Here is a 23,283-nt window from a genome sequence, read left to right as displayed (position 1 = left end):
CTTCCTCAAAATTAAAACTTCTGTACTTCAGAGGACACTATCAGAAAAGTGCAAAGGGAGCCTACACAACAGGAGAACATATCTGCAATTCTTCTGTTGGTAAGAAATTAGTTTCCAGAATATATGTAAAGAGTTAAAAAAAAAGGACCTTGTGAAAACAGAAGGTATATCAGTAGAGTAAATGAAGGGGGGCTCAGGAGAAAGCAAAGGGGAGGTCCTGGGAGTGCAGCTGACAAAATCATGCCCTATGCATGTGTGAACATATTACAACGAATCCCACTTTTATCCATAAATGTAATGTGCCAATTAACAAAAATAAATTATTGTAACTCAACAATAAAAAGATGAGCACCCCTGTAATCTCAGCTACTTGGGAAGCTGGGGCAGCAGGATCCTAAGTCCAAAGTCAGCCTGGTCAAGTTAGCAAGACCCAGTCTCGATAAAAAATAAAAAGGACTGAGGATGTAGCTCAGTGATAAAGTGCTCCTGGGTTTGATCCCCAGTATGGAGAACAACATAAACATTAAAAAGGAATTAACCCAATTGAAAAGTAGGCCTTGCCTGGGGCTGTGGCTCAGTGCTAGAGTGCTTGCCTCACACAAAAAAGGCACTGGTTTCCATCCTCGGCACCACATAAAAATACATAAAATAAATAAATAAATAAATATATATAAAAGTAAAATGTTAAAAAAAGTAGGCAAAGGATCTAAATTGTTCTCTCAAGAAGATACAAAAGTGGGGCATGGTGGCGCATGCCTGTAATCCCCTAGCAGCTTGGGAGGCTGAGCAGGAGGATCATGAGTTCAAAGCCAGCCTCAGAAAAGCAAGGTGCTAAGCAACTCAGTGAGACCCTGTCTCTAAATAAATACAAAATAGGGCTGGGAATGTGGCTCAGTGGTCGAGTGCCCAAGTTCAATCCACAGTTACCCCCCAATCTCCCTAAAAAAGAAGATATATAAGAGCCATTTATGTCATAGTACATGCCTATGGTACCAGCTATTTGGGAGGAAGCTGAGGCAGGAGGGTTGTGAGTTCAAGGCCAGCCTGGGCAACATAATGAAACCATGTCTCAAAAAACAAACAGATAAACAAAACAAAACAAAATAGAATACCAATAAGCACACGAAAAGATGTCATTAGGGAACCATCCCCTTGGGGCTGGGATGTGGCTCAAGCGGTAGCGCGCTCGACTGACATGCGTGCGGCCCGGGTTCGATCCTCAGGACCACATACAAAGATGTTGTGTCTGCCTAAAACTAAAAAATAAATGTCAAAAATTTCTAAAAAAAAAAAAAGAACCATCCCCGAAACCACAGTGAGATACTGCTTTATACCTAGTAGGCTCGCTGTAAGACCACAACAAAAGCTTGGGAAATAAGTGCTGGTAAGGCTGTAGAAATCGGAACCTCTGTACATGGGTGGCTGGAGTGGAAGATGATCACTGCTACTGTGGGACAGTTTGTCGGTTCCTCAGAAAGATAAACAGTTATCACCTAAGCCACCAATTCTATTCCCAGGTGCACATCCAGAACTAAAGCATGTCTACCCAAAAGCTTGTTTACATGCAAAATGTCCAGGGCAGCATAACTGATAACCAAACAATGAAAATAACCCAAATGTCCATCAACTAATGAACAGATAGACAAAATGTGGGGTTCATCCATGTGATGGAACACTTTTTGGCATAAAAGGAATGAAGGCTGGGCAGACTACACGTCTGTAGTCTGAGCTACTGGGGAAGCTGAGGCAGGAGGATCTCAAGTTTTGGGTCAGCCCAGGCTACTTAGCAAGTCCCTGTTTAAAAAAAACCAAAACGGTGGGGAGGGCTGGGTCTGTAGTTCAGTGGCAGAGTGCTAGAATGCATGAGGCCCTGGGTTCAATTCCCACTACTCGGTGTGGGGGGCAGGCGGGGAGAATGAAGTAGAGACTGTCCTTGACGTATAATGTAAAAACGTACCCACACAACTATTCTGTTTTGCACTTTTAGTTCAGTATTCAATAAATTAAAGGAGCTACTCCACACTTTATTACAAAGCAGGCTTTGTGTTAGCTGATACAAGGGTTCTGAGCTTGTTTATGTAGGCTCAGAACACTTCCAACATTATGTTAAATAAAGTACATTTGTCAAGACACAACCCATCAGAGGCTGGAATATGCACAAAGACAGGCACAATGTGGAGAATCCCAGAAAACATGCACTGAAGTAAGAGAACAAGGAACAAAGGGTGAATGTCCTAGGACGCTGCTCACACAAAGTTCCCAGAATCTGCAAAGGCAGAGGCAGAAAGCAGACTGGCACCTGCTGGCAGCTGAGACAGGGAGGACTGGGGAGTGACTGCTCACAGGAGGAATGTTTTTTCTGGGTGATGAAATGTTCAGCAGTTAGACATTCTTGAAGGCTACACACCTTGTGAACAGGCTGAGACCTACTGATTTGCATGCTTTGAAAAGCTGAGCAGGGCCTGCTGTCCTCTGGAGGCTGAATGTGAAGTGCCTGGGCAGTTGCTGAGTTCTGTTGGTGACCAAGTGTGAGCAGGGCAGAACACCCTGACCACTGATCACAAATTCTGTGAACAAAGTCTGGAAGTGGGCCTATCCTAACCCCAGGAATCTGTGGGATGGGAAGGCAGAACTGCCTATTTATTGATGTTATCTGCTGGAATTTATGGTCCGAGGCAGGGACACTCTATTCCTTGAACCCTCTGTTAGTTTCTCTTTTGATAGTAGTTACAAGCAGGCTGGTACAATAGGAGGAAGAAGGCTCATAATTTCAGGAAGCCTACTGTTTATTGCAGGGACATGCTGTACTCGGACATAGGAATTTTTTGTTTACATAGCTTACAGCATGTAATCTGGCACGATCTTATCTGCAATGAACTTGACCTTCATCTTATGAGGTGTATAGTCTAGAAATGAAAACTAAGGGTCTGAGAATGAAAAGATGGATGTGACCCCATAGTGATTTACTGATAAGACAGAAGAACGTGGATGGACCCCAGTCTCCTGACAGCTGGGTCACTTTGCCTACAATACCGGGAAGTTCCAGAGAAGAGTCACCTCATGATTTAGGGAACTAAAAGAGGAAGGGCAAGAGAGCCTGTGGCGAAAAGCCCCTGACCTGTGTGAGAAGAAGATGCCTCTGCGCAGGAAGCGGTGAGGTCTTTGGCCGGTGGCTCGCTCTATTCGGTTTATCAGCTCTTTGTCAATTTTACTGCTTCCAAATTGAACTGGAAAAAAATTAGAAAAAAGAGATGACTTTCTTAGGTGGGAGGAAGTTTACAGACCAGATATCACTGAAATGAAAGGGAAATACTAGTGATTCTTGCATGACCTCAATGACCCCAAAGCTCTTTAGGACTCTGCTGCAGTCCTTTGGCTCGACACACAGGAAAAGAGCCTCAGTATTGAAACAACAGCTGAGATCACAATGAGCTAAACAGGGAACAAATTCAGAACAAAATGCTGCTTGCCTGAGACTAGATTCTGATATTCTATTTAGCCAATTGCAATTTATGACAACTGCACAGACACGTGCACATACCCCCCCCCGCCCCCCAGAGCTGATGACAAGGTACAAAATTCATCTACAGCTACGACTTTCCATATTCCTTAATCTTTGAAATGAATTAATGGCTGTCCTCCTGGGAACTTTCCCTCATTGATGGTCTACACTTAAAACACTGAGAATGGCTTTGACTTAGATAAAAACATGGTAGTTGTTACTTCTTTGACAATTATTGATCTCAGAGCAAGGACCTCTCATGGAATGTGCAGAAAGACCCTAAAGGAAGGGTGTGGTAGTGGGCACATGCCACCTGTGAGAGGCATCCTTCCTAACTTCAGCTCCATAATCAACACGACTGGAGGTGACACTTCAGGAGCCTCTGACTCCATCAGCACATGAGAACAGTTTAAATGATGGCAAAGATGTCCACTTTGGTAGCCCTTTCCCAAGCACTAAACTGCTTAAAACAAAAAAAAAAAAAAAGGAAAAAGAAAACATCTCATAAGCTATCTACTATAGGTTATTATTTTGAAACAAGTGTTATACTGTTATTTTATTTTAAAATAGTCTTTTGGGAGTATAATGCACAAAAGATTCTAGGATCTATTTTTTATTGGTGTTGAAGCTGCACTGTACTTAAGATTAATTTTAAATTTAAAAATATCATATATTTCCAAAGAAAATAAACAAGTATGCTAAAGAAATACCTGCACTTCTGTATACTGCTGCACTATTTGCAATAGCCAAGATATGAAATCAACTTGTACATCCACAAAGAGATGAAAGGATAAAGAAAATATGGATATACACACAGTGGGTACTACTAAGCCATAAAAAGGATGAATCCTGTCATTTGTAACAACACAGATAGATGTACAAAGTAGAAGAGTGGTTACCAGAGGCTGGAGAGGGCTGGTCAATGAGGACAGAGTCACATTGGGATGGCGGGAGATGTTCAGTTTTTTGCACAGTAGGGGGACACAGTTAACCATAATGTACTATATATTTCAAAATAGCTAGAAGATTTTGATTTTGAATGTTATCTCCACAAAGAAATGATAAATGTCTGAGGTGAAGAATGATAATTATCTGATCTGATCATTACATTATATACACATATATATGGAAGATCACACTGCATCTCATAAATATGTACAACTATTACATTTCAACTAAAAATAAAAATTTAAAAATGCTTGTAAATATCATATAAATTCACAAACACTAAAGTGGATTCACTTCTAAAAAGCTGAGGCTATTCTTGGGGAAAGATAGCAGCGGGCATACCAATGAGCTTGTCATAGTCAATGCCTTTTGCACTGCTTGTCCGTACTGTCCACGGGTCCACAAAATCCTCACTGGCTTCTGTGGCATCTGGGCCAGTATTACTCTCAGGTGTTGCGTTCCTAGGGGGGCAGTCAGCTTTGTAATCCTCGCCCATGGCAGCTTTATAGCTCATCTTCAGTGATAATAACATCTTTACTGCAGAATCAATTTCATCCTAAGAAAAGAAATGAAGATGAAAGGTAAAAATATTAACAACGGCCAGGCGCTGTGGCACACACTTGCAATCTGGGGCAGAAGGATGGTAAGTTCCTGGCCAACCTGGAACTTATTAAGACCCTATCTCAAGGGGCTGGGGATGTGGCTCAAGCGGTAGCGCGCTTGCCTGGCATGCGTGCGGCCCGGGTTCGATCCTCAGCACCACATACAAACAAAGATGTTGTGTCCGCCGATAACTAAAAAATAAATATTAAAATTCTCTCTCTTAAAAAAAAAAAAAAAAAAAGGACCCTATCTCTAAATAAAAATAAAAAAGGGCTGGGGATGCTCAGTGATAAAGCATCCCTGGGTTCAGCCCCCAGAACAAATAAACAAAGATAAACCAATGGCTGAGTCTGCAGAGCATCTGTCATGTGGCTGGCACTTTCACATCATTACTCTGTATGGTCCACAGCAGCCCTGTGAGGTGGGCATCACTGTGACTGTCCTCCTGTCTGAGAGGTGAAGGAGCTCACCCCTGGACATGCAGGAAGCTATGGGCTCAAATGAACTTCACTCTTCTCTGTTGTCCTCATGCCGGGGACCACTGCCAAGAACATCCAGGGCAGCAGCAGTGTCAAGCACACGCTGTGGTCACTACAAAGCCTCAGACTTTTTAAGCACTCTGATGCCAGAGAACAGCGCCTGAAACAGAGCTGCTGACTTCCAGAGTCCCACTTGGGCACAGCTCACTTCCCTCACAGGTGTTCATGAAGTGTAACCAATGACATCACTAGAGAGAGGAAGAGCAACTCAGATACACGTCCTGAAGACGGATGAGGGTGACAGAGGTACTCCAGGGGGTTCTCTGGGAAACAGTTACTCCACTAGCTATTTTTTTTTTTGTTGTAGATGGACAGAATACCTTTTATTTTTTTTGTGGTGCTAAGGATCGAACCCACGAACCTAGTGCCTCACACAACTAGGCAAGCACTTTGCCACTGAGCTACAACCCTAGCCCTCCACTAGCTTTTGTAGTCTCAGCAATTATCCTGTGTTTGTATATTCATTGTTTAAAAATGAATGTTAAAAAAGCAATGTAAAATGTATCCTTGGGTACCTTGGAAATCTATTAAAGACTCTTCTCTTCTAGAAGTCCATACTGGCCACCCCAGGGGGCCTGGTATTTAAAAGAACAGTCCTAATTAAGCCAATTAGTCATGCCATGCCTAAAGCTCTAGTCCAGTAATTGGCCTAGTTGGATTAGATCACAAGCAGAGAATATTCATAGTCCAATTTGCCTGCCAAGGGAAATACCAACATTTCCACCGAGCGTTCACACAGAATGTACTATAAACTGAGCTACCAGTAGAGGACCACCATGGTGCCAACCTCGTTCAGAGAGCTCTTCCCTCAGGCACAGCACCTTGGCCACAGAGGACCATTACTCTGGGGTAATCTGTGCTTCATAACATTATTTGGAATTCATAACATTTTTTGAAACTCATCAAAATAGTCCCATAGACACGAATCATATAAGAGAGAAGATATTTGTCCAGGTTAGGTGGGCAAGCATGTTCTACTCATTTCACTTCTGCTATGCCTAGGCTCTATGTTTGCAATAAAATAAATGTTTAGCAAGTCTAATCTATTGAATCATCTATGGGAAGACTTGCCTTGCTTTGAAGTCCACTGAAATCAATACTTTTTGTCACTGGTTGTGTTGACAGTGCATACTCTATCTGGTCTTATTCTGCTTTGCAGAAGGCTCTACAAAGGTGAAACATTTACCCCACGTCCTTGCTCAAGGACTGTCTGTAACCTGGAAGGGAACTGAATAGATATGGAGAATTGTCCGTTTTTTTTATTTATTTTTTTAATATTTATTTTTTTAGGTATAGATGGACACAACGCAATGCCTTTACTTTTATGTAGTGCTGAGGATCAAACCCGGGTCCCGCCTGTGCGAGGCGAGCGTTCTACCGCTAAGCCACAATCCCAGCCCTGAATTGTCTGGTTTTAATCTAACATGGACCAGGACACTGAAACAGAATGTAAACACTGCTGTTCTGAAGAGATGCAAAACGATATACCATCCTACTTTATTTTTTAGGTCAGGCACAGGCAGAGCCATCAGGGGTGGCAGGAATTAGGGTGGAGGTGAGGGAGGGAGGGTGGCTTCTAGGTGCTACTCTGCCGGCTCTTGATTTGGGTGCTGGTGACACAGGTGTGGTCATTTTGTGACAATTCAGTAAGCTACCTGTTTAAGATGGCCATACTTTTCTGTAGGAATGGCTTATCACCCCTTATGAGCCAAAGTAATTTCTTTAGCCCTTTGAAACTGTACACACCCCCTGCCACTGTCTCCCCTCAAAGCCCCCAGGTTCTGACTCATCTGTTTCTTAGGACATTCCTGCCTTAGTGAGTTGTTGCTGATACAGGTTTTATGGCAAAGAACCTGAAGCACCACAGTCCTTGAGTACTGTCACTCTCAATGTGGCTTGAAAAGTTCGCTAGAAGTGAATTTTTAAGACACCAGGTGCTTCTATTATAAACACATTTCAAGGTCTGATACAAACTGACTTCTGAATTTTTCATGGTTTTATTTGTTTCATGGTGTAGCCTCTGATCTTGCTAGTGTGTGTCCATGGACTGCAGGAAAAAAAAAAACACTTTGGAAGAAAATCAGCAGGGAGGAATATAAGAAGTGTGATGTTTAGATTGGTGGTGGGCGTGGGGGCACAGCTAAAAGAATTGTAAATATTTGTCTGGCAGCAGGAAATGGAGACAGGCTGGGGTACAGCTAGTCCTCCATATCTGTGGGTTCTGTATCCTCAGATTCAACCAAACTTGCACTGAAAATAATAAAAAAAAAAAAAAAAGAAAAAATCTGTACTTATACTAAACATGGACAGACTTTTTTTCTTGTTATTATCTCCTAAATACTGTAACAACTATCTATATAGAATTTACATTGTATTAATTAACCTAGAGATGACTGAAAGTAACGGGAAGATGTACGTAGGTTATATGCAAACACTATGTGATCTTGTAAAATGGACTTAGGCATGTGTGGATTTTGGTATTTTTTTGGGGGGGGTCCTGGGACCCCTCAACAAACTCACTTACTTTTGATGCCTTTTCAGCTTTGAGGGTCCTCACAAGCTCGCCTTGAGCAGCTATGCTATTGAACAGGTCTAGTGGAGAGGCACAGGGCTCCCCGTTGGGCATGTCTGCCATCTTCTAGGATTGGGGTTCAGAGCTGGTCAGGGGGGTCAGAGGACTCCAGCAGCAGTGGAGACAACACTGTGGAGAGAAGAGATGGAGGTGGGGAAGGAGATTCATAGAGTGCAATTGATTTTCCTTTCCTGTATCATCATCTTTCAGAAAAAAGGTGTGAGTTATTAACAAAGCAAATGGATAACATAAATAAAAATGTAAACACAAATTTGGGGCCAGAAAAATGAGGATAAGAGGAAGAATAAACAATAAAGCAAAGGACTTGAAGACCAAGTTGCCTTAGAACAAGGAGGGGCTTGCATTTCCTCTGGGAACATTCACCAATGTGCTTTAGAAAACCCAAGTTCACTAGAGCTAAAAACTGCTTTGTTCTTTATCTTAATTGCATGGGTAAAGAATTCTCAGGCCTTTGCCACCACACCCAACAAATTGCCTCTGAGCAAATGGCTTTCACTGCTGTCCAGATGCTGTGTTCTCAGACACAGGGGCCTTATCTGATCTGAGTACTATATATAGCTTGACTATTCCACATGCTGCCTTACTTAACTGCAAACCTCTGAAGAAGGTGCTTCTAAAATTTATTTATTTATTTAGTGGCACTAATGATTAAACCGAGGGGTTCTTGCCACATCCCCAGACCTTTTTTACTTTTTTAAACTTTGAGACCGGGCCTTGCCAAGTTGTTCAGGTTGGCCTCAAACATCTTGCCTCTGCATCCTCAGTAACTAGAATTATAGGCGTAGCCACCACACTCAGCTACCTGTGCCTTCTCTTAATTATTATTTTCTATTAACCTTGAAAAACCCAAGCCCTTTCTTGGGTTAGTCACTTGCCCTGTCTCAGTGTCAGTTTCTTCATCTATAAAATGGCACTGCCAGGAACCTTTTCACCACCTCAAGAGCTGTTATAAGGACAAAATAAGAATTAAAGAAAGATCAGTAGAGGAGAGGGAGGGGAGCAAGGGGAACGAGAAAGGGGAAGTGCTGGGGACTGAATTAAGGCAAATTATATTTCATGCTTTTGTGATTATTTAAAAATGTATCCAAATGATATAAATAAAAAGAATTAAATATTTGTTTATAAGGTGTGTAGATTTTATCTAAGCCAGTAAGTCAGTGAAACTGTAATACAGAAAGGGGGAAGAGATAGCAGCCAGCGTCTTTTCCCCTTGCTGGGAACCACCTTGATTTCCAGGAAGGAAAGTTAGGTGAGACAATTGACTTAGATAACAAAGTTTAGGAGGCCTGTGACAAGAGATGGAATATGGAAGAAACTTTCATTTACTGCAGAGAGCAGGATAAACTCAGGTTCTCACTGGCTATCAGTAAGCTGACCAAATTACTCAGTCTTGAGCTCTTTCAGGGGGTCTTTGCCAGTATCAAACAACAATGAAAATAATAAAACCACAAATGACACTGCACATTATCCAGAATTCTTCTACTCTCAAAGGTGGGTGTGAGTGTGCAAGCTCTCTACTAGCAGACAGGCTTGGAACAGTCAGAAAAACTCTTTTGAGGTTCCGACACCAGGGGGTGAGCCAGATCTGATGCCAAAGCCATGGTGACTATGGGCTCTCAGAACTGCAGCTGCTCCCCATATAGAATGTCTTACTCTCCTCTCCCTGGTCACTGCTCAGTATCTTTCCAATTTAAACCTCAGTTTTTGGCAGGCTTTCCTGACCCTTGTGTTTCTGTGACCAAGTGGGTCACTCCACCCTCTGAGACCCCTGAGCATTCCCTTCAGAGATTCATCAAACATGTACACTGCAGTTTAGCTCTTCATGCCTTCTTCAGTAGACAGGGCTGGGATGTGGCTCAAGCGGTAGTGCGCTCACCTGGCATGCGCAGGGCGCTGGGTTCGATCCTCAGCACCACATACAAATAAAATAAAGATGAAAACTAGTCCACTGAAAACTAAAAAATAAATATTATAAAAGAATTCTCTCTTAAAAAAAAAAGCACACAGCTCATCAGTAACTGTTTACTGAATGAATCCTATAAGTCATGTGTTTCAACTTTTTTCTCGAGGTATGTTCTCTTCTAATATTTTTACAAGTAATTCAACTTGTTGAAGGTTGATTTCTCCCATCTGGACTTTAAACATCTCTTATTGAACGTCTTGACATTGATCTGGGGAGAGCCAAGCAGGTCCCCTGGAGTCATCTCTGGGTCTATTGTCTCTAGTTTGATTTCCACACCTACTAACTAATGTCTGTCTACCATCCTCACTCTTCTCTACATTTTCCTTTGGCTAACTCCATCCTTCCAAAAATGTGGTACCCTGCATGAATAGCAACAAGCAGTGGAGTAATGTTCTGAAGTCTTTAAGTAAGACCCAAATCAAATATAGATCAAAAGTACCTTTAACAATTCCTAGCTAGCCAATTCTCCTGGAACCCCCCGGGGAGAACTCCCAAGTAGTGGTGCCCGAGGCATCAGGATTGCCCTAATCCCGGAGCCTCCCTATTCCCGCCCTATTCCTGGAGGATCCGCCCTAATCCTGGAGCAGGGTCACCTTTCAACCATTCCCTCTAGCAAAATGCCAGGCGTTATTCCACTAAACTGTGGCTCTCAACATGTGGGAGTCACCCACACTACTTAAATCCTCTCCCAAAGAAGTTATAAATTATGTAACTTCTTTATTTTTTGGTAGTAGGGATTGAACCCAGGGAGCGTAACCACTAAGCCACATCTCCACCCCTTTTAAAATATTTTTATTTAGAGACAGGGTTTCACTAAGTTGCTTAGAGCCTCACTAAATTGCTGAGGCTGGCTCTGAACTTGCAATTCTCCTGCCTCAGCCTCCTGAGGTGACAGGATTCCAGGTGTGCATCCAGCATGATGCAACTTCTTAAGTGAGCCTTCTAGAAATGATCAAAGATGAGGAGAACAGAACTACCATCTTCCTCATTTCATGCATTCATCCATTTGTCCTATTATTGTTTAAGCAGCTTCCTCCCCCACTCACCTACTCAACACCTTTCTTTATTTCTTTGTTAGCTAACTTTTATAATTAAGTTTAATTTCAGAGGGTATCAGCTTACTGTTCATGAACCTCTGAAATTACATCAAAGTTCCCATGCACTGGGATGAGATTTTAGGCAGGGTATCCAGGCTTCACTATTTTTTCAAAGGGGTCTGAGATGCTGAAAAGTTAAGGATCATTGCCTTACATGTTTACCACATAAGCTGCAAATACAGAGTTGAGTTTTTGTTAAGGAAAGCCTACTTATTTCATCTATTTAACTAACACTATAATCTGGAAGAAGGAGGTGCTGAAGTTACAACCATGAAGTAAACTGTTATCCCCTCTAAACAAAAATACTGGGAGTGTAAAAAGCAAAGCAGCCTTTCCATAGCAGATCTTCAGAGAGAAAACACCTAATTCCCCTTTTCAAGAACTTCATCTTATGCTCATTTTGTTCTGGATGGGCATAACAGGAACATAAAGAATGTGGACACAATACTGGGATAAGAAACAGAAATAATAATGCCCTGGGCTGTACTGAAATCATCACAGATAAAAATATACTAATTCTTTGGTGTGGGGAAGGATAGCATTAAGGCAACCAATTCTGAAGCAGCTGGGAAGAACAGGTAACCCAGAAAAGTTTCTGGATGCCTGGAATACCACAGAGGAGGGATGATGGCTTCAGAGTGTGGGTATTAATGGTTTTGGACTGGCAAGTTCCCAGAGGACAAGAAACGGCTTCCTCAGGGTAAGTAGTTCTTTACACCCCAAACTCTGGATTAAGTTCCATTAACACAAAAATGAAAGATTATTTTTTCTCCTCCAAATAATAAAATGAACATTGTCTTAAAAGGAAAGAAGATATACCAGGTATTAGGTACTTTGGACATCACAAGAATGCTAATATGCTCAGATGCTGTTTAAGCAGGCCATGCCAGGAAAACATATGGCAGCCAACAAGAAGGTGCTGAAGGCAAGCTGTGAATCCAAGCAGCAACTGTTCATCCACCATCTTTATTCTCTGTGGAAGCAGGGAACCTCCTGAACTTTGGGTCAGTGGGATGAAATCAAAAGCACAATGCCCTAATCCCGAGAGACACAATCTCTTATCCTCTAAACTGAGGTTTCCTGTACTTTGGTACAAGGCTGGTTAAAACACTAAGAAAAACAAACCCCCAACCTAGCAAAGATGTTCATACATACCCAGGCTGTGGGACAAACTGCAGAGGTGGCCACCGGTCACACCAGGCAGTCCAGCAGCGGAGAATGCCCTGCTGAGACACACAGAGAAGGTCTTTAATACTCTTCAATCTTTTCTTTCAGTTTCCTTTTTAGAATAGGTACTTTTCGATCCTGTTTGGTCACCCCACCCCTTGAGCTATGTACACTCAGGAGTTTCTTATAAACCACCCATTTTCTCAGAAACACTTTAGCCTCTTGACCAACCTCCTTGATGAGCCTGTCCAATGAGGGGCTGGCTGGCTGCTGGTGTGTGTGATGGCGGGGCGGGGAACTGAGACAGATGAAACCCTTAAGAGAACCGAGAGTCCTATATACCTTTACTCATTGCATCAGCCACCCCCCGCCGGGGCTGGCAGCCACATCACTTCCCCACCCTCTTCCTGTTCCCCACCCTAGGCATCTGTAAATTCCCTGAGGCTATTATGCACCGAGGCGGTGCAGTGGGAAGTCTTGAGTGCGGAGGTCGGGAGAGTGCCGGGTTTCACTCCCTGTTCGGGCATCTCCTGGTTGTGAAACCTGGGGCAAGTCACGTTACTTCCCTGCTCCTCCCTCAGTGTCCACGTCTGTGAAATGGGCACAAAGGAACCTCCAGACCCTACCGTGCAGGTGACCAAGGCGACACGACAGGCACTAAAGGACGAGGGACCTTCTGGGACAGGGAGGGACGGAGACCATGAGGGTCGGCTGCGCCCAGGGGTATAGGGTGGGGTGATCGCGGCCGCCCCCGCGCCCTTTGAAGCGCAGGCCGGGCTTCGAGGAAGGTGACCCGGCGCGCAGGCTGCCTCAGAGGGCAGGTCCCCGGGTGCCCCCCGCGTCCTACGGCTCCAACACCCCGATCTCCCCGCCTTTACTCACCCGGCCCAGCCGGGCCCGTCAACGCAACCGGCTCAACCACGGGTGCTTTCCTGCGCGTCCGTGGAAACGCAGTCCGGCCGGAATAACTTCCGGACCCGGTGCACCGTCATTGGCTGCTCCTTCGGGGGGCGTGGCGGATCCCGCCTCCGATTGGCTGGAGGCCCCGGCGTCGCGGCGGAACGCGGCTGGGCGGCGCGGTGCAGGCCGGACTGCCTCGGGGAATATCCAGCGCTTCCGGTGCGTGTGGTGAGCGGCGGGCCCCGGGAGGGAGGTTTCTGGGACCGGGCGGCGCTCGGAGCGCTCCCCATCCCACTGCGCGGGTCTTTCATAGTCTTTCGCCTTCCTCTCATTTCCTGTTCCTTCCGAAAGGGCTGTGCTCGGTACTCCCGTTAACCCTTAGGAGTCACAGCGCGGCTAACTCCTATTCATCCTTCAAAACCCGTCTTTGGTGGTGTGTTGTTCGTGGTTTGGTCGGTCTGTGGCTGCGGGACGGGACCCGTGTTTTCTGTTTAACATATGCCCACACCAGACCCAAAGCAGGGCTTGACAGAGTAGGTCGTCAGGAAATGTCTGTTGAATTGAAAACATCCTATTTCGTTTGCTCCCTTTTGCCCTCTCTCATCAGGTTGCCTTCCGCAGATATTTCTAATCTCTTGAAACAGTGGATAGAACCCACAGAAGGTCCTGTCCGCACGAGAAAGGGCCTCTTTTCTCCTGGGCTGGCGCCTTTTGTTCCATCTGGTTGTCTTCCTCTTGATTGAATCATTCATCATTTTTCTTCCCCTTTTCTTTCATCTTAGAAACAAAAGGCAGCAGACACTTCCTGAGTCGACTGTTGTTCCCACCCTCCGTTTTGGTCTGTTCTCCTTGAATTGTCCCTGACTCTCACCCCTGGAGTTGGTTGATTCTGTTGCTTCAGCTGGCTCATCACCTCTGCTCTCCTGCCTCCTTGAGGACGATACCCAGATGGCTTCTAAGGCCTTCTTCAGCCTCCCTAAGAAACTGCAGTACCCCCAGTTCCTTTTTGTAATTTTCTCCTTTTAATGTCTCAATAACTGCTTCCTGTGGCTAACTCGACTTGGGGTGTCTTTCCCCCACTGGCTTGTGAGTGTGGTGAGCACCGAATATCCTTTACTGTTTTGCTTAGTGCTGGTTTCCAAGCACCCAGTGTTTGTTGAGTGGTGAGTGGAATGTGGAGGGAGCAGAGAGTCTCAGGAGCCCTGCTGTCTATGGGTATTCATCCCAGCCTTTCTGCCTTGCCTTATTTGGGAGTGAAGCTGATGGGCCTCCCTGCTCCCTGATCTTCCTCCTTAGGCCTGTCCTGTGAGCTGACCACTGTGGGTGGGGCAGGTGGGAAATCATCCTTCAGGCTGAGCACAAGCTCCCTGGTAGTGGGAGCGTGGTGGATTCTCTTTGGCCTTAAGGACCTGTGATGGGTGGCTCTTGGGTGCAGTGGAGGAGGCTGGCCTTGGGACCTGGTCAGATGTTTTACAGATCACATCACTTGTAGAGCATGGTTCCTTGAGTTTAGAAATAGTCTTTCATATTATGTTCAATTCAGTTTGAGAAGGGCTGGCCAGTTTAGAAGCTCTGGGTGTGGATGTTGTTACTTGCCTGAGGCTGTGGGTGGGGAAGGCTGGCTTGAGACATGAATATGACCTTACCTGGCAGTGGAGCCTTCTGGCTAATGGGGCCATTTGGGGGAAAGGTGTCCAGGGGGAGAGGTGGGTGACAGGCTGTCTGGAATGAGGTAGCAAAGGCCTTGGAGGGAGCCTCTTGCTGGCCTTACTCCACATGTGGAGAGCCACAGGATTCCCCTCAACCCCACTGTGCTGAGGATTGACCCAGGACCTTGTATATGCTAGGCAAGTGCTATACCACTAAGCCACATCTACAGCCCTGTCGCAGCTTGGTTGGTTTTTAAATTTTTTTTTTTTGGCAGGGGAACCAGGGATTGAACCGGGGTATTTAACCACCCCTAGTCCTTTTTAATGTTTTATTTTGATAAAGAGTCTTGCTAAGTCACTTAGGGCCTTGCTAAGTTGTTGAGGCTGGTTTTGAACTTTTAGTCCTCCAGCCGCAGCCTCCCAGTCTCCTGCGTATGGTGAGCGGCGCAGGGATTACAGGTGTGGGCTCTGGTGCCAGGAATTACAGGTGTGGGCTCTGGTGCCAGGCTCCACAGGGTGTACTGAAGTATAGTCCTTATCTGTCTTGAATTTTGAAAATGGTTACCTGGGCTCTCAGAGCTGCTAGATCATGCCCTCTGCTGGCCGAGTTGTGACTATTATTCTTGTTTTCTTCCTGCTTTTGCTTCTTGCCAGTAACAGAGTTAATATAATGGACTCCAAACCAAAGCACTTCTTTCTGGGAACTAGTTGGTAATAATTTATTATGTATGATGGTTCAGAATTTCAGGAACAATTACTTATTTATTTGATTGATGGATTGATTTTTTTTTTTTTTTCTATACTGGGGATTGAACCTAGTGGCACTTTACTACTGAGCTATATTTCCAGTCCTGTTTATTTTTTTTATTTTGAGACAGGGCCCCACTCTGTTTCCCAGGTTGGCCTCAAACTTGTGATCCTCCTGCCTCAGCCTCCTTGTAGCATGAGCCACCAACTTGGCAGGAAGGAATTTTTTTTTTTTTTTTGGATGGTGCTGGGATTGAACCCAGGGCTTTGTGAATGCTAGGCAAGCACTCTTCCAACTGAGCTATATCCCCAGCCCCAGGAAGAATTAAAATTTTTTAAAAAAAAATGTTGATGAACCTTTATTTTATTCATTTATTTATATGCGGTGCAGAGAATTGAACCCAGTGCCTCACACGTGGTAGGGAAGTGTTCTACCACTGAACCACACAGCCCAGCCCGGAATTGTTTTTTAAATATATATTTTTAAAAATTGTAGATGGACCCAATGCCTTATGTCATTTATTTTTATGTGGTGCTGAAGATTGAACCCAGTGCCTCTCATATGCTAGGCAAGTGCTTCACCACTGAGCTATAGCCGCAACCCAATAATTTTTTTTTTTTTTTTTTTTTTTTTAAAGAGGATCTCCTCTGCTGTGTGACTCTGTGCATTTGGCATGAAATGGGTAGATTTGGGTTATTCCTTCAGAACTTCTCCCACCACTATTGGGTAGACTGACTCCTTAGGACCTTAGCCTTGTGTTGTGGAGTTATGACTGGCTTCTCGCTGGGCAGAGGAAAAACAGGGAAGAGCTTCTGCCTGTGGGGGAGGACGAGGATGGTGGTGTGGCTTTCCACCTGGGGATTCTGGGCCTCCTTCCACTTCAGTGTTTCAGACCTTGCCTCATTCCTGTTGGTGAGTATTTTTCTCATTTGTTGCTAATGAACAGTGCTGAGACGTTTTCAGAAGTGTGCCACCATGGATGTGAACATTTAGAAAATGTAGGCTGGTGTTTGGGCTAGAGTTCTAAAGTGGGCTGGGTCATTGAGGTGGAAACCATGTGTTATATTCATGCCGTCCACACTGACCCCACAGTCATCCTCTCAAGTCTCTCAGACATGTGTTTCCATTGGTCAGGCCCTTTTTTTTTTTTAATATTTACTTTTTAGTTATAAGTGGACACAATGTCTTTATTTTGCTTTATATGATGCTGAGGATCAACCCAGTGCCTCAGGCATGCTAGGCAAGTGCTCTGCCTCTGAGCCACAACCTGAGCCTTGGTCAGGCCTTTTATGTAAAAGTTTTCATTTTCTTCATGTAGGCCTCGCGTTCTTTTGGTGGGTTTATTTCCAGAGATTCCAATTCTTATTTACTTATTTATTTATTGGTACCAGGGATTGAACCCAGGGATTCTTAACCACTGAGCCCCATTACCACCCCACCTTTTTTTTAAATATTTATTTTTTAGATGTAGATGGACATAACACAATGCCTTTATTTTTACGTGGTGCTAAGGATCGAACCCAGGTCCCTCCCGTGCTAGGCGAGTGCTCTACCACTGAGCCAAAATCCCAGCCCCAAACCACCCCTTTTTATTTAGAGACAGGGTCTCACTGAGTTGCTTAGGGCCTCGCTAAGTTGCTGAGGCTGGCTTTGAACATGCAGTCCTCCTGCCTCAACCTCCCAAGTTGCTGGGACAACAGATGTGTGCCAATATGCCCAGCCATAGTCTTCATTTTAAAATGCTATTTTTTTTGGGGGGGGGGGGGGCTGGGGTTGTGGCTCAGTGGTAGAATACTCACCTAGCATGCACGAGGCACTGGGTTCGATCCTCAGCACCACATAAATGTAAAATAAAGATACTGTGTCCACCTAAAACTTAGGAATAAATATTAAAAAAAAAAATGTGGGGCTGGAGATGTAGCTCAAGTGGTAGCGTGCTTGCCTGGCATGCGCGCGGTGCTGGGTTCGATCCTCAGCACCACATACAAATAAAGATGTTATGTCCGCCGAAGACTAAAAAATAAATATTAAAAATTTCTCCCTCTCTCCCTCTCTCTCTTTAAAAAAAATAAATAAAATATCATTTAGAAAATACCTTTATTTGTTTTTATGTGGTGCTGAGGATCGAACCCGATGCCTCACATTGCAAGGCAGGCGCTCTACCACTGAGCTCAGCCCCAGCCCTAAAATGCCATTTAAAAAAAAAAATTTTAAATTGTTGATGGACACAATATCTTTATTTATTTTTATGTGCTGAGGATTGAACTCAAAGCCTCACAGTGTAAGGCAAGTGCTCTACCACTCAGCCACAACCCCTGCCTCTAAATGCCATCTTTGTACCCGTGTGTAGGAAAGCCTTATTCTGTTTGTTGTCCAATTCTTTGTGCATCATGTGGGGTTTAATCAGGGAAACACACGTCTCCTGAAACACGTGTCCTTATGTTGCAAACGTTCAGAACCCTTTCTTTTAGTTTTTCAAAAAGCCCTTAGTAATTACATGGATCTATCTTTCTTTCTTTCTTTTTGTTGGTACTGGGATTTGAGCCATATCCCCAGCCTTTTTTGTTTTTTATTTGAGACAGGGCCTCAGTAAGTTGCTGAGTCTGGTCCTGCCTCAGCCTCCTCATCTGCTGGGATCACAGGTATGCACCACATGCCCAGCCCCTTTTCTGATTCTTGACTTGGTCTGGTTTTAGGTATTGTGCCGTGGCAGGACAAGAAACCAAATCTTCGATGGCTTCGCTGGTGGCATATGATGACTCTGATTCAGAGGCTGAAGCTGAACCTGCTGGAAGTGTGAATGCTCCTGGGCAGATGAAGGATGCTTCTGGTGTGGCCACATCTCCCAGGCAAGACTTTACATCGGGTATAATGGATGTGACAAACGAAGGGGCACAGGGTACAGAGCATGGTCCTCATGAAGATCCTGGGGAGCATCGTCTCCCCCTGGTTCGGCTCTGGAGAAGGGATCCAGGATCTTGCCCCAGCCAGAGGCTACAATGGCCTGTGAAGGAGCCGGAAGTCACCTTCCCCACCAGTGAGCCTTCTCGCCCCTCTTCTCTGTGGACGTGTTGTGCTCCTGCTGGCCACATGCCCCTGGCAGCTGCCCGCCTGAAGCAAGTCAGACTCTCCTGGGAGTCCCCTGAGCCATCCTTCTGTTCTCCAAACAGATCTGAAGCCACAGGCATTTCTTTTCAGAGGAAAAGGTGTGAGGACTGTGTCATACCATACACCCCAAAGAGACTGAGACAGCTGCAGGCATTCAGCACAGAAACAGGCCAGAAGAAAGATGTGGAGCTGCAGAGCCCCTCTTCAGGTTGTGCTCCCGCCCCTCTCTGTGTGACCCCCAGAGTGTCCGAGTTGATTCAGCCATATTTGAACAGTCAGTGCAGAGAAACCAGGGTGCCCAGGACCGTGCTTTTCCACCTGCGTGGCCATAGGGGCCCCGTCAACAGCATTCAGTGGTGTCCTGTCCCCTCCAGGAGCCACATGCTCCTCTCCACATCTATGGACAAAACCTTCAAGGTAAGGCTGGAGTGAGCTCCTCTCAGACACTCTTGGGGACAGACTGCTGGGTTACTTGTGGGCTGGGGTGTGGCTTAATGGTCTTAGTGCTTGCCTGGTATGCACCAAGGCCTTGGGGCAAAAAACCAGCATGGCAAAAAACCCAAAAGAAACAAAAAATTCCCCCAGGGTGTTTTATTTGTTAGCCTTGTGGTGGGCACAGGCTCCATATTCCTTGTTGGAGATTTCTGTCATTTTCTTTGGTGCCTCCTGCCCTCTGCCCTTTTCCTCATGCTCCCTTGCCCAGGCCACCAGAGCATTCAACAGATTATGGTAGAGCCAGAAGATACACTCTTGTTTTTTTTCCATAATGATGCTATATTATCTGACCATTGGATTATGTTATGATTTGTTGAACCCCTTCCCTATCGTTAGACAGTGAGGAAGTTTCTAGTATTGAGTTAGGCTGCAGTAACGTGCTGCTGTACGAGTTTTGTTCACCCTCCTGGCCTGGTGCTTCCTTCTGATGGCTCCTGGGAGGAGTGTAGGGCTCCTGGCCTTTCCAAAGAGTGGCCTGTGTGCACGAACCCGCTCACCCATGCTCATCAGCACCCACTGTTAATGTTTTAATGATATATGATGATGCTTCTTTGTGCATTACCTTGAATACTAGTGAGGATAATCAGCACTCAGGTTTTTTTTTTTTTTTTAATGTATTTTTTAGTTGTTGGACATAGTACCTTTATTTTATTTTAATGTGCTGCTGAGGATCGAACCCAGTTCCTCACACATGCTAGGTGAGTACTCTACCACTGAGCCCTAGCCCCAGCCCCAGCACTCAGGTTTTTATAATCTAGCTTTGGGGGCAAAAAAAAGAACAAACAAGTAGGGCAAATGTTCTGTTGACGCTGGGCGTGGTGGTGCAGGCCGGTGATCCCAGCTACTGGGGAAGCTGAGAAAGGCGGAGCACAAGTTCTAGGCCAGCCTAGGCAACTTGTTAAGACCTGGTCTCAAGATGAAATGAAAAGGGGGCTGGGGTACCCCTCCGTGGTAGGGCTCCTGCCTAGCACATGCCAGGCCCTGTGTTCCATCCCTAGCACCACATGCACATGTGTACACGCAAGAAAGAAAAGTTCTATTGAATGAAACATCAGTGGAATTAAACATTTGTTTTCAAGAAATGCAGTGTCCCTGTGTTTAATTGAAGTTTGTGATGCTAACTTATGGCTAGCAAAATAAAAAAAGCAGAGGCTTGAAGAGCTCAAATTTATAGAATAGACAAAGGGAAGGCAAATACCAGTATCTGTCAAGCACCTCTTAACCAGCTGCTTTTAACTAGCTGAACTGAAACCTGGAAATCACATGACTTTCCCGTTGCAGGTTCTTGGCTTCAAATTAATTTTTGTGACGAGGAGCTGGTCTCCAGCTCACGCTGTCGTGCTGAGTCTGGTGTGTCACCTGTGAAGGCCATAATTGTGCCTTGTTGTGATCCTGTGAGAAAAATACTTTTAAAAGCACTTGGTGCAGAGCTGGTGCCCACCAGGTGTTAGTAAATGTTGCTATTTTCGTCTTCCTTTCCTCAGAGTTCTGGAGCTAGATCATCTAAGTCCTTTTATCTGCAACTTATGTTTTGAACCTGTTTTCCTATGAGTGTTTCCTTGAGATCCTCCTGCTTCAGCCTCCTGAGTAGTGGGGTGGCAGGTGTGTGCCCAGCCTAGGAGGCACTTTCTCATGTAAAGAGAGGAAGCTGCAGAGTAGTGGCGTCCTAGGGATGAGCTGAATCTGTGGGCATTGTTACTAGGCAGTTGGTCCAAGTCCTGAAGGAACTCATCTGGACTCTTCTCTGGCAGAGCCAATGGAGCCGAGCTCATGCTCTGTCATCCGCTGGAGTCTGGGACTCTTCACCGAGGTCTGAGGTGCTTCTCCTGCCAAACTGGGTCTGTGAAAGCTGCTCAGGAGGCCCTGGGTGGTCTTAACGTGCTTGGATTGATTTGGGGTCTTGGGGTCTCTCAGCTCCCTTCCCTGAGAGTCTGCTCCTATAGAGGCCAACAGGCCAGGGGAACCTATTGGGAGGGTTTCTGGGGGCCTTGGTGGGTGTGCTCTGTCCTGGAAGTGCCTGGCTGTCCCTGGAGTCCCAGGGTGCCTCCTGTCTTTGAGCTCACCTGTGTGCTGGGGCCTCTTCCCTGCTCTTCACTCTCTCTAAGGTCCCTGGATTTCTGCTGAGTGGCCAGCTGATCTGTGGCTGTGTGTGAGGCCGTGCTGCAGCTGCAGGAGAGGTTTGGCACCAGGCGGGCAAGGCCCTGTGCTGGGGGGCCTGACATTGGAGGTGTTTTCACACCAGGCTCCCCCCCCCAAACCCCGGCCTGGTGGTGGAACCCTGCTGTCTGGACTCCTTCCTGTTCTGTGCAAGTGTCAGTTGCAGACCCCTGGTCCTCTCCCTCATCTCTTGCTGCAGAGGCCACTGCACCCTCACCACAGAGGCACTCCTGCGGGGCGCAGGTGTGGGTGTAGTTAGAGTGGACAGGGCTCAGGGTCTGGTTTCATCTCCAGCAGCATTTTTTTTAAGTATTTTTTTTTTAGAGAGAATTTTTTGATATTTATTTATTTTTTTTAGTTCTCGGCAGACACAACATCTTTGTTTGTATGTGGTGCTGAGGATCGAACCCAGGCCGCACGCATGCCAGGCGAGCGCGCTACGGCTTGAGCCACCTCCCCAGCCCCAAGTATGGTTTTTTTTTTTTTTTTTTAATGCCTTTATTTTATTTGCATATGGTGCTGAGGATAGAACCTAGTGCCTTGCACGCATGAGGCAGGCGCTCTGCCACTGAGCCTCAGCCCCAGCCCCAGCCCTCCAGCATTTTGACATTGGACAGGCCTGTGGCCTCTGGGTGGGAGAGAGGTCTGATGTTGTGTGCCCACAGCACCTAGTGTGATCCCTGGCCCACAAAGCGTGGCTCCCTAGGGAGTGAGGGTCACTTCTCTAGGACTGGACATTCTGGCAGCCATCAGGAGCATAGGCCTGCCACTGACAGTGCCTTCAGATGAGGCTCTGGCCCTGAAGAGATGTGCGTGGATTGAGTGTGACCTGGCTCACCTGCCGGGGACCAGACTCTATTTCCCGATGGGGAGAGGTAGCCACGGAGCCCAGTGAGGACTGGAGCCCAGTGAGGACCGGCCCCCACCTGGAAGCATATTGAAGTGCTATCTGGAGTGGAGCAACTTGGCCAGGGGATCGCTTTTGCCCAGGAAATTTAGGTTTTCTCAACAGAAGCATCTCCATGATAGTTTTTGGTCAGAGGGATTTTGAGTGGGAGCAGTGGTATCTGGGTGCTAGAGAGTAGAATGATGTTAGGCCTGGTGTCCCTGAGGATGCAGGAGGACTGCTCCTGCCCTGGAGGACCTGATGGCAGAAACCCTGAGCAGCCAGTCAGCAGTGACACCTTGTGACCAGAAGAGGGCGCAGTTGGTCCTACTTGGAGTGGCAAGAAGCCCTGCTGCTGGCCTTGGTTTAGCACTGCAGACTGTGCTATTGCTGTGCCCACCTGTCCAGAGGAGGGCTGTGTGCTGAAGATGACATTGCTGGCATGGGGCCTCTGGGGCTACCAGGCAGCTTCTAGGGAGCCCTACCTACTCTATTTTGTAGCCCTCAGGGTATAGCCCCAAGGGTGGCTCTGGAAGTGGCCCCAGGGGCAGAGCACATGTGCAGTCCTGGGGTTGGGTCAGTGCTGACTATGGCTGCTAGGTTTATATCTCCTGGGGTGTTTGGAAATCAAGGCTTTCATACGCTGTGGGTGCAAACCTCAGGTGGAGTCCTCTGTGCTTTAGGATACCTGGGAGTTTTCAGGGATTGGGTTATGTGGCAGATCTGTTTTGGACAAGTTGATTGAGCAACTTGGATGCCAAGACTTGAGCTTGAATCCTCTGTGCCATGTCATGGGCTGTGGTCTCTTGCAAGTCATTTCACTTCTCTGGGCCTCAGTTTGTGTGTCCATGAAGTGGCACCATATGCGTGCCCCTGTGGGTTCTGTGCACAGTAGACGCCTTGGGTGTGAACTCTGTGGGGTGGTGCT

At 46.0% G+C, this 23,283-nt stretch overlaps 2 protein-coding genes across 7 annotated transcripts in view; one reads left to right on the top strand and one right to left on the bottom strand.

Moving 5' to 3' along the window:
- The window catches only part of Wars1 (tryptophanyl-tRNA synthetase 1), a 29,218-nt gene extending 15,839 nt beyond the window's left edge, over positions 1-13,379 (bottom strand). Inside the window, exons 1-5 of one of the 4 annotated variants that reach the window (XM_027946737.2) lie at positions 13,295-13,379; positions 12,401-12,468; positions 8,117-8,293; positions 4,793-5,006; positions 3,119-3,227 (exon numbers count right to left, since the gene is read on the bottom strand). In XM_027946737.2, coding sequence (XP_027802538.2) covers positions 3,119-3,227; positions 4,793-5,006; positions 8,117-8,227 — 434 coding nt within the window. In that variant the 5' untranslated portion in view covers positions 8,228-8,293; positions 12,401-12,468; positions 13,295-13,379. Of the gene's footprint in view, positions 1-3,118; positions 3,228-4,792; positions 5,007-8,116; positions 8,294-12,400; positions 12,472-12,643; positions 12,744-13,294 lie in introns of those variants that run through there. The other 3 variants (XM_027946738.2, XM_071607539.1, XM_071607540.1) reach the window with 3 other exon arrangements.
- Positions 13,380-13,474: 95 nt separating this feature from the next.
- Wdr25 (WD repeat domain 25) overlaps positions 13,475-23,283 on the top strand; it is a 133,982-nt gene continuing 124,173 nt past the window's right edge. Inside the window, exons 1-2 of one of the 3 annotated variants that reach the window (XM_027946735.2) lie at positions 13,475-13,531; positions 18,406-19,234. In XM_027946735.2, the coding sequence (XP_027802536.1) occupies positions 18,443-19,234 (792 nt within the window). In that variant the 5' untranslated portion in view covers positions 13,475-13,531; positions 18,406-18,442. Of the gene's footprint in view, positions 13,541-13,565; positions 16,622-18,405; positions 19,235-23,283 lie in introns of those variants that run through there. The other 2 variants (XM_027946736.3, XM_027946734.3) reach the window with 2 other exon arrangements.

The sequence above is a fragment of the Marmota flaviventris genome, chromosome 2, assembly GCF_047511675.1.
Source record: "Marmota flaviventris isolate mMarFla1 chromosome 2, mMarFla1.hap1, whole genome shotgun sequence".
NCBI lineage: Eukaryota > Metazoa > Chordata > Mammalia > Rodentia > Sciuridae > Marmota > Marmota flaviventris.
This window is presented reverse-complemented; position numbering and strand designations above follow the sequence as displayed.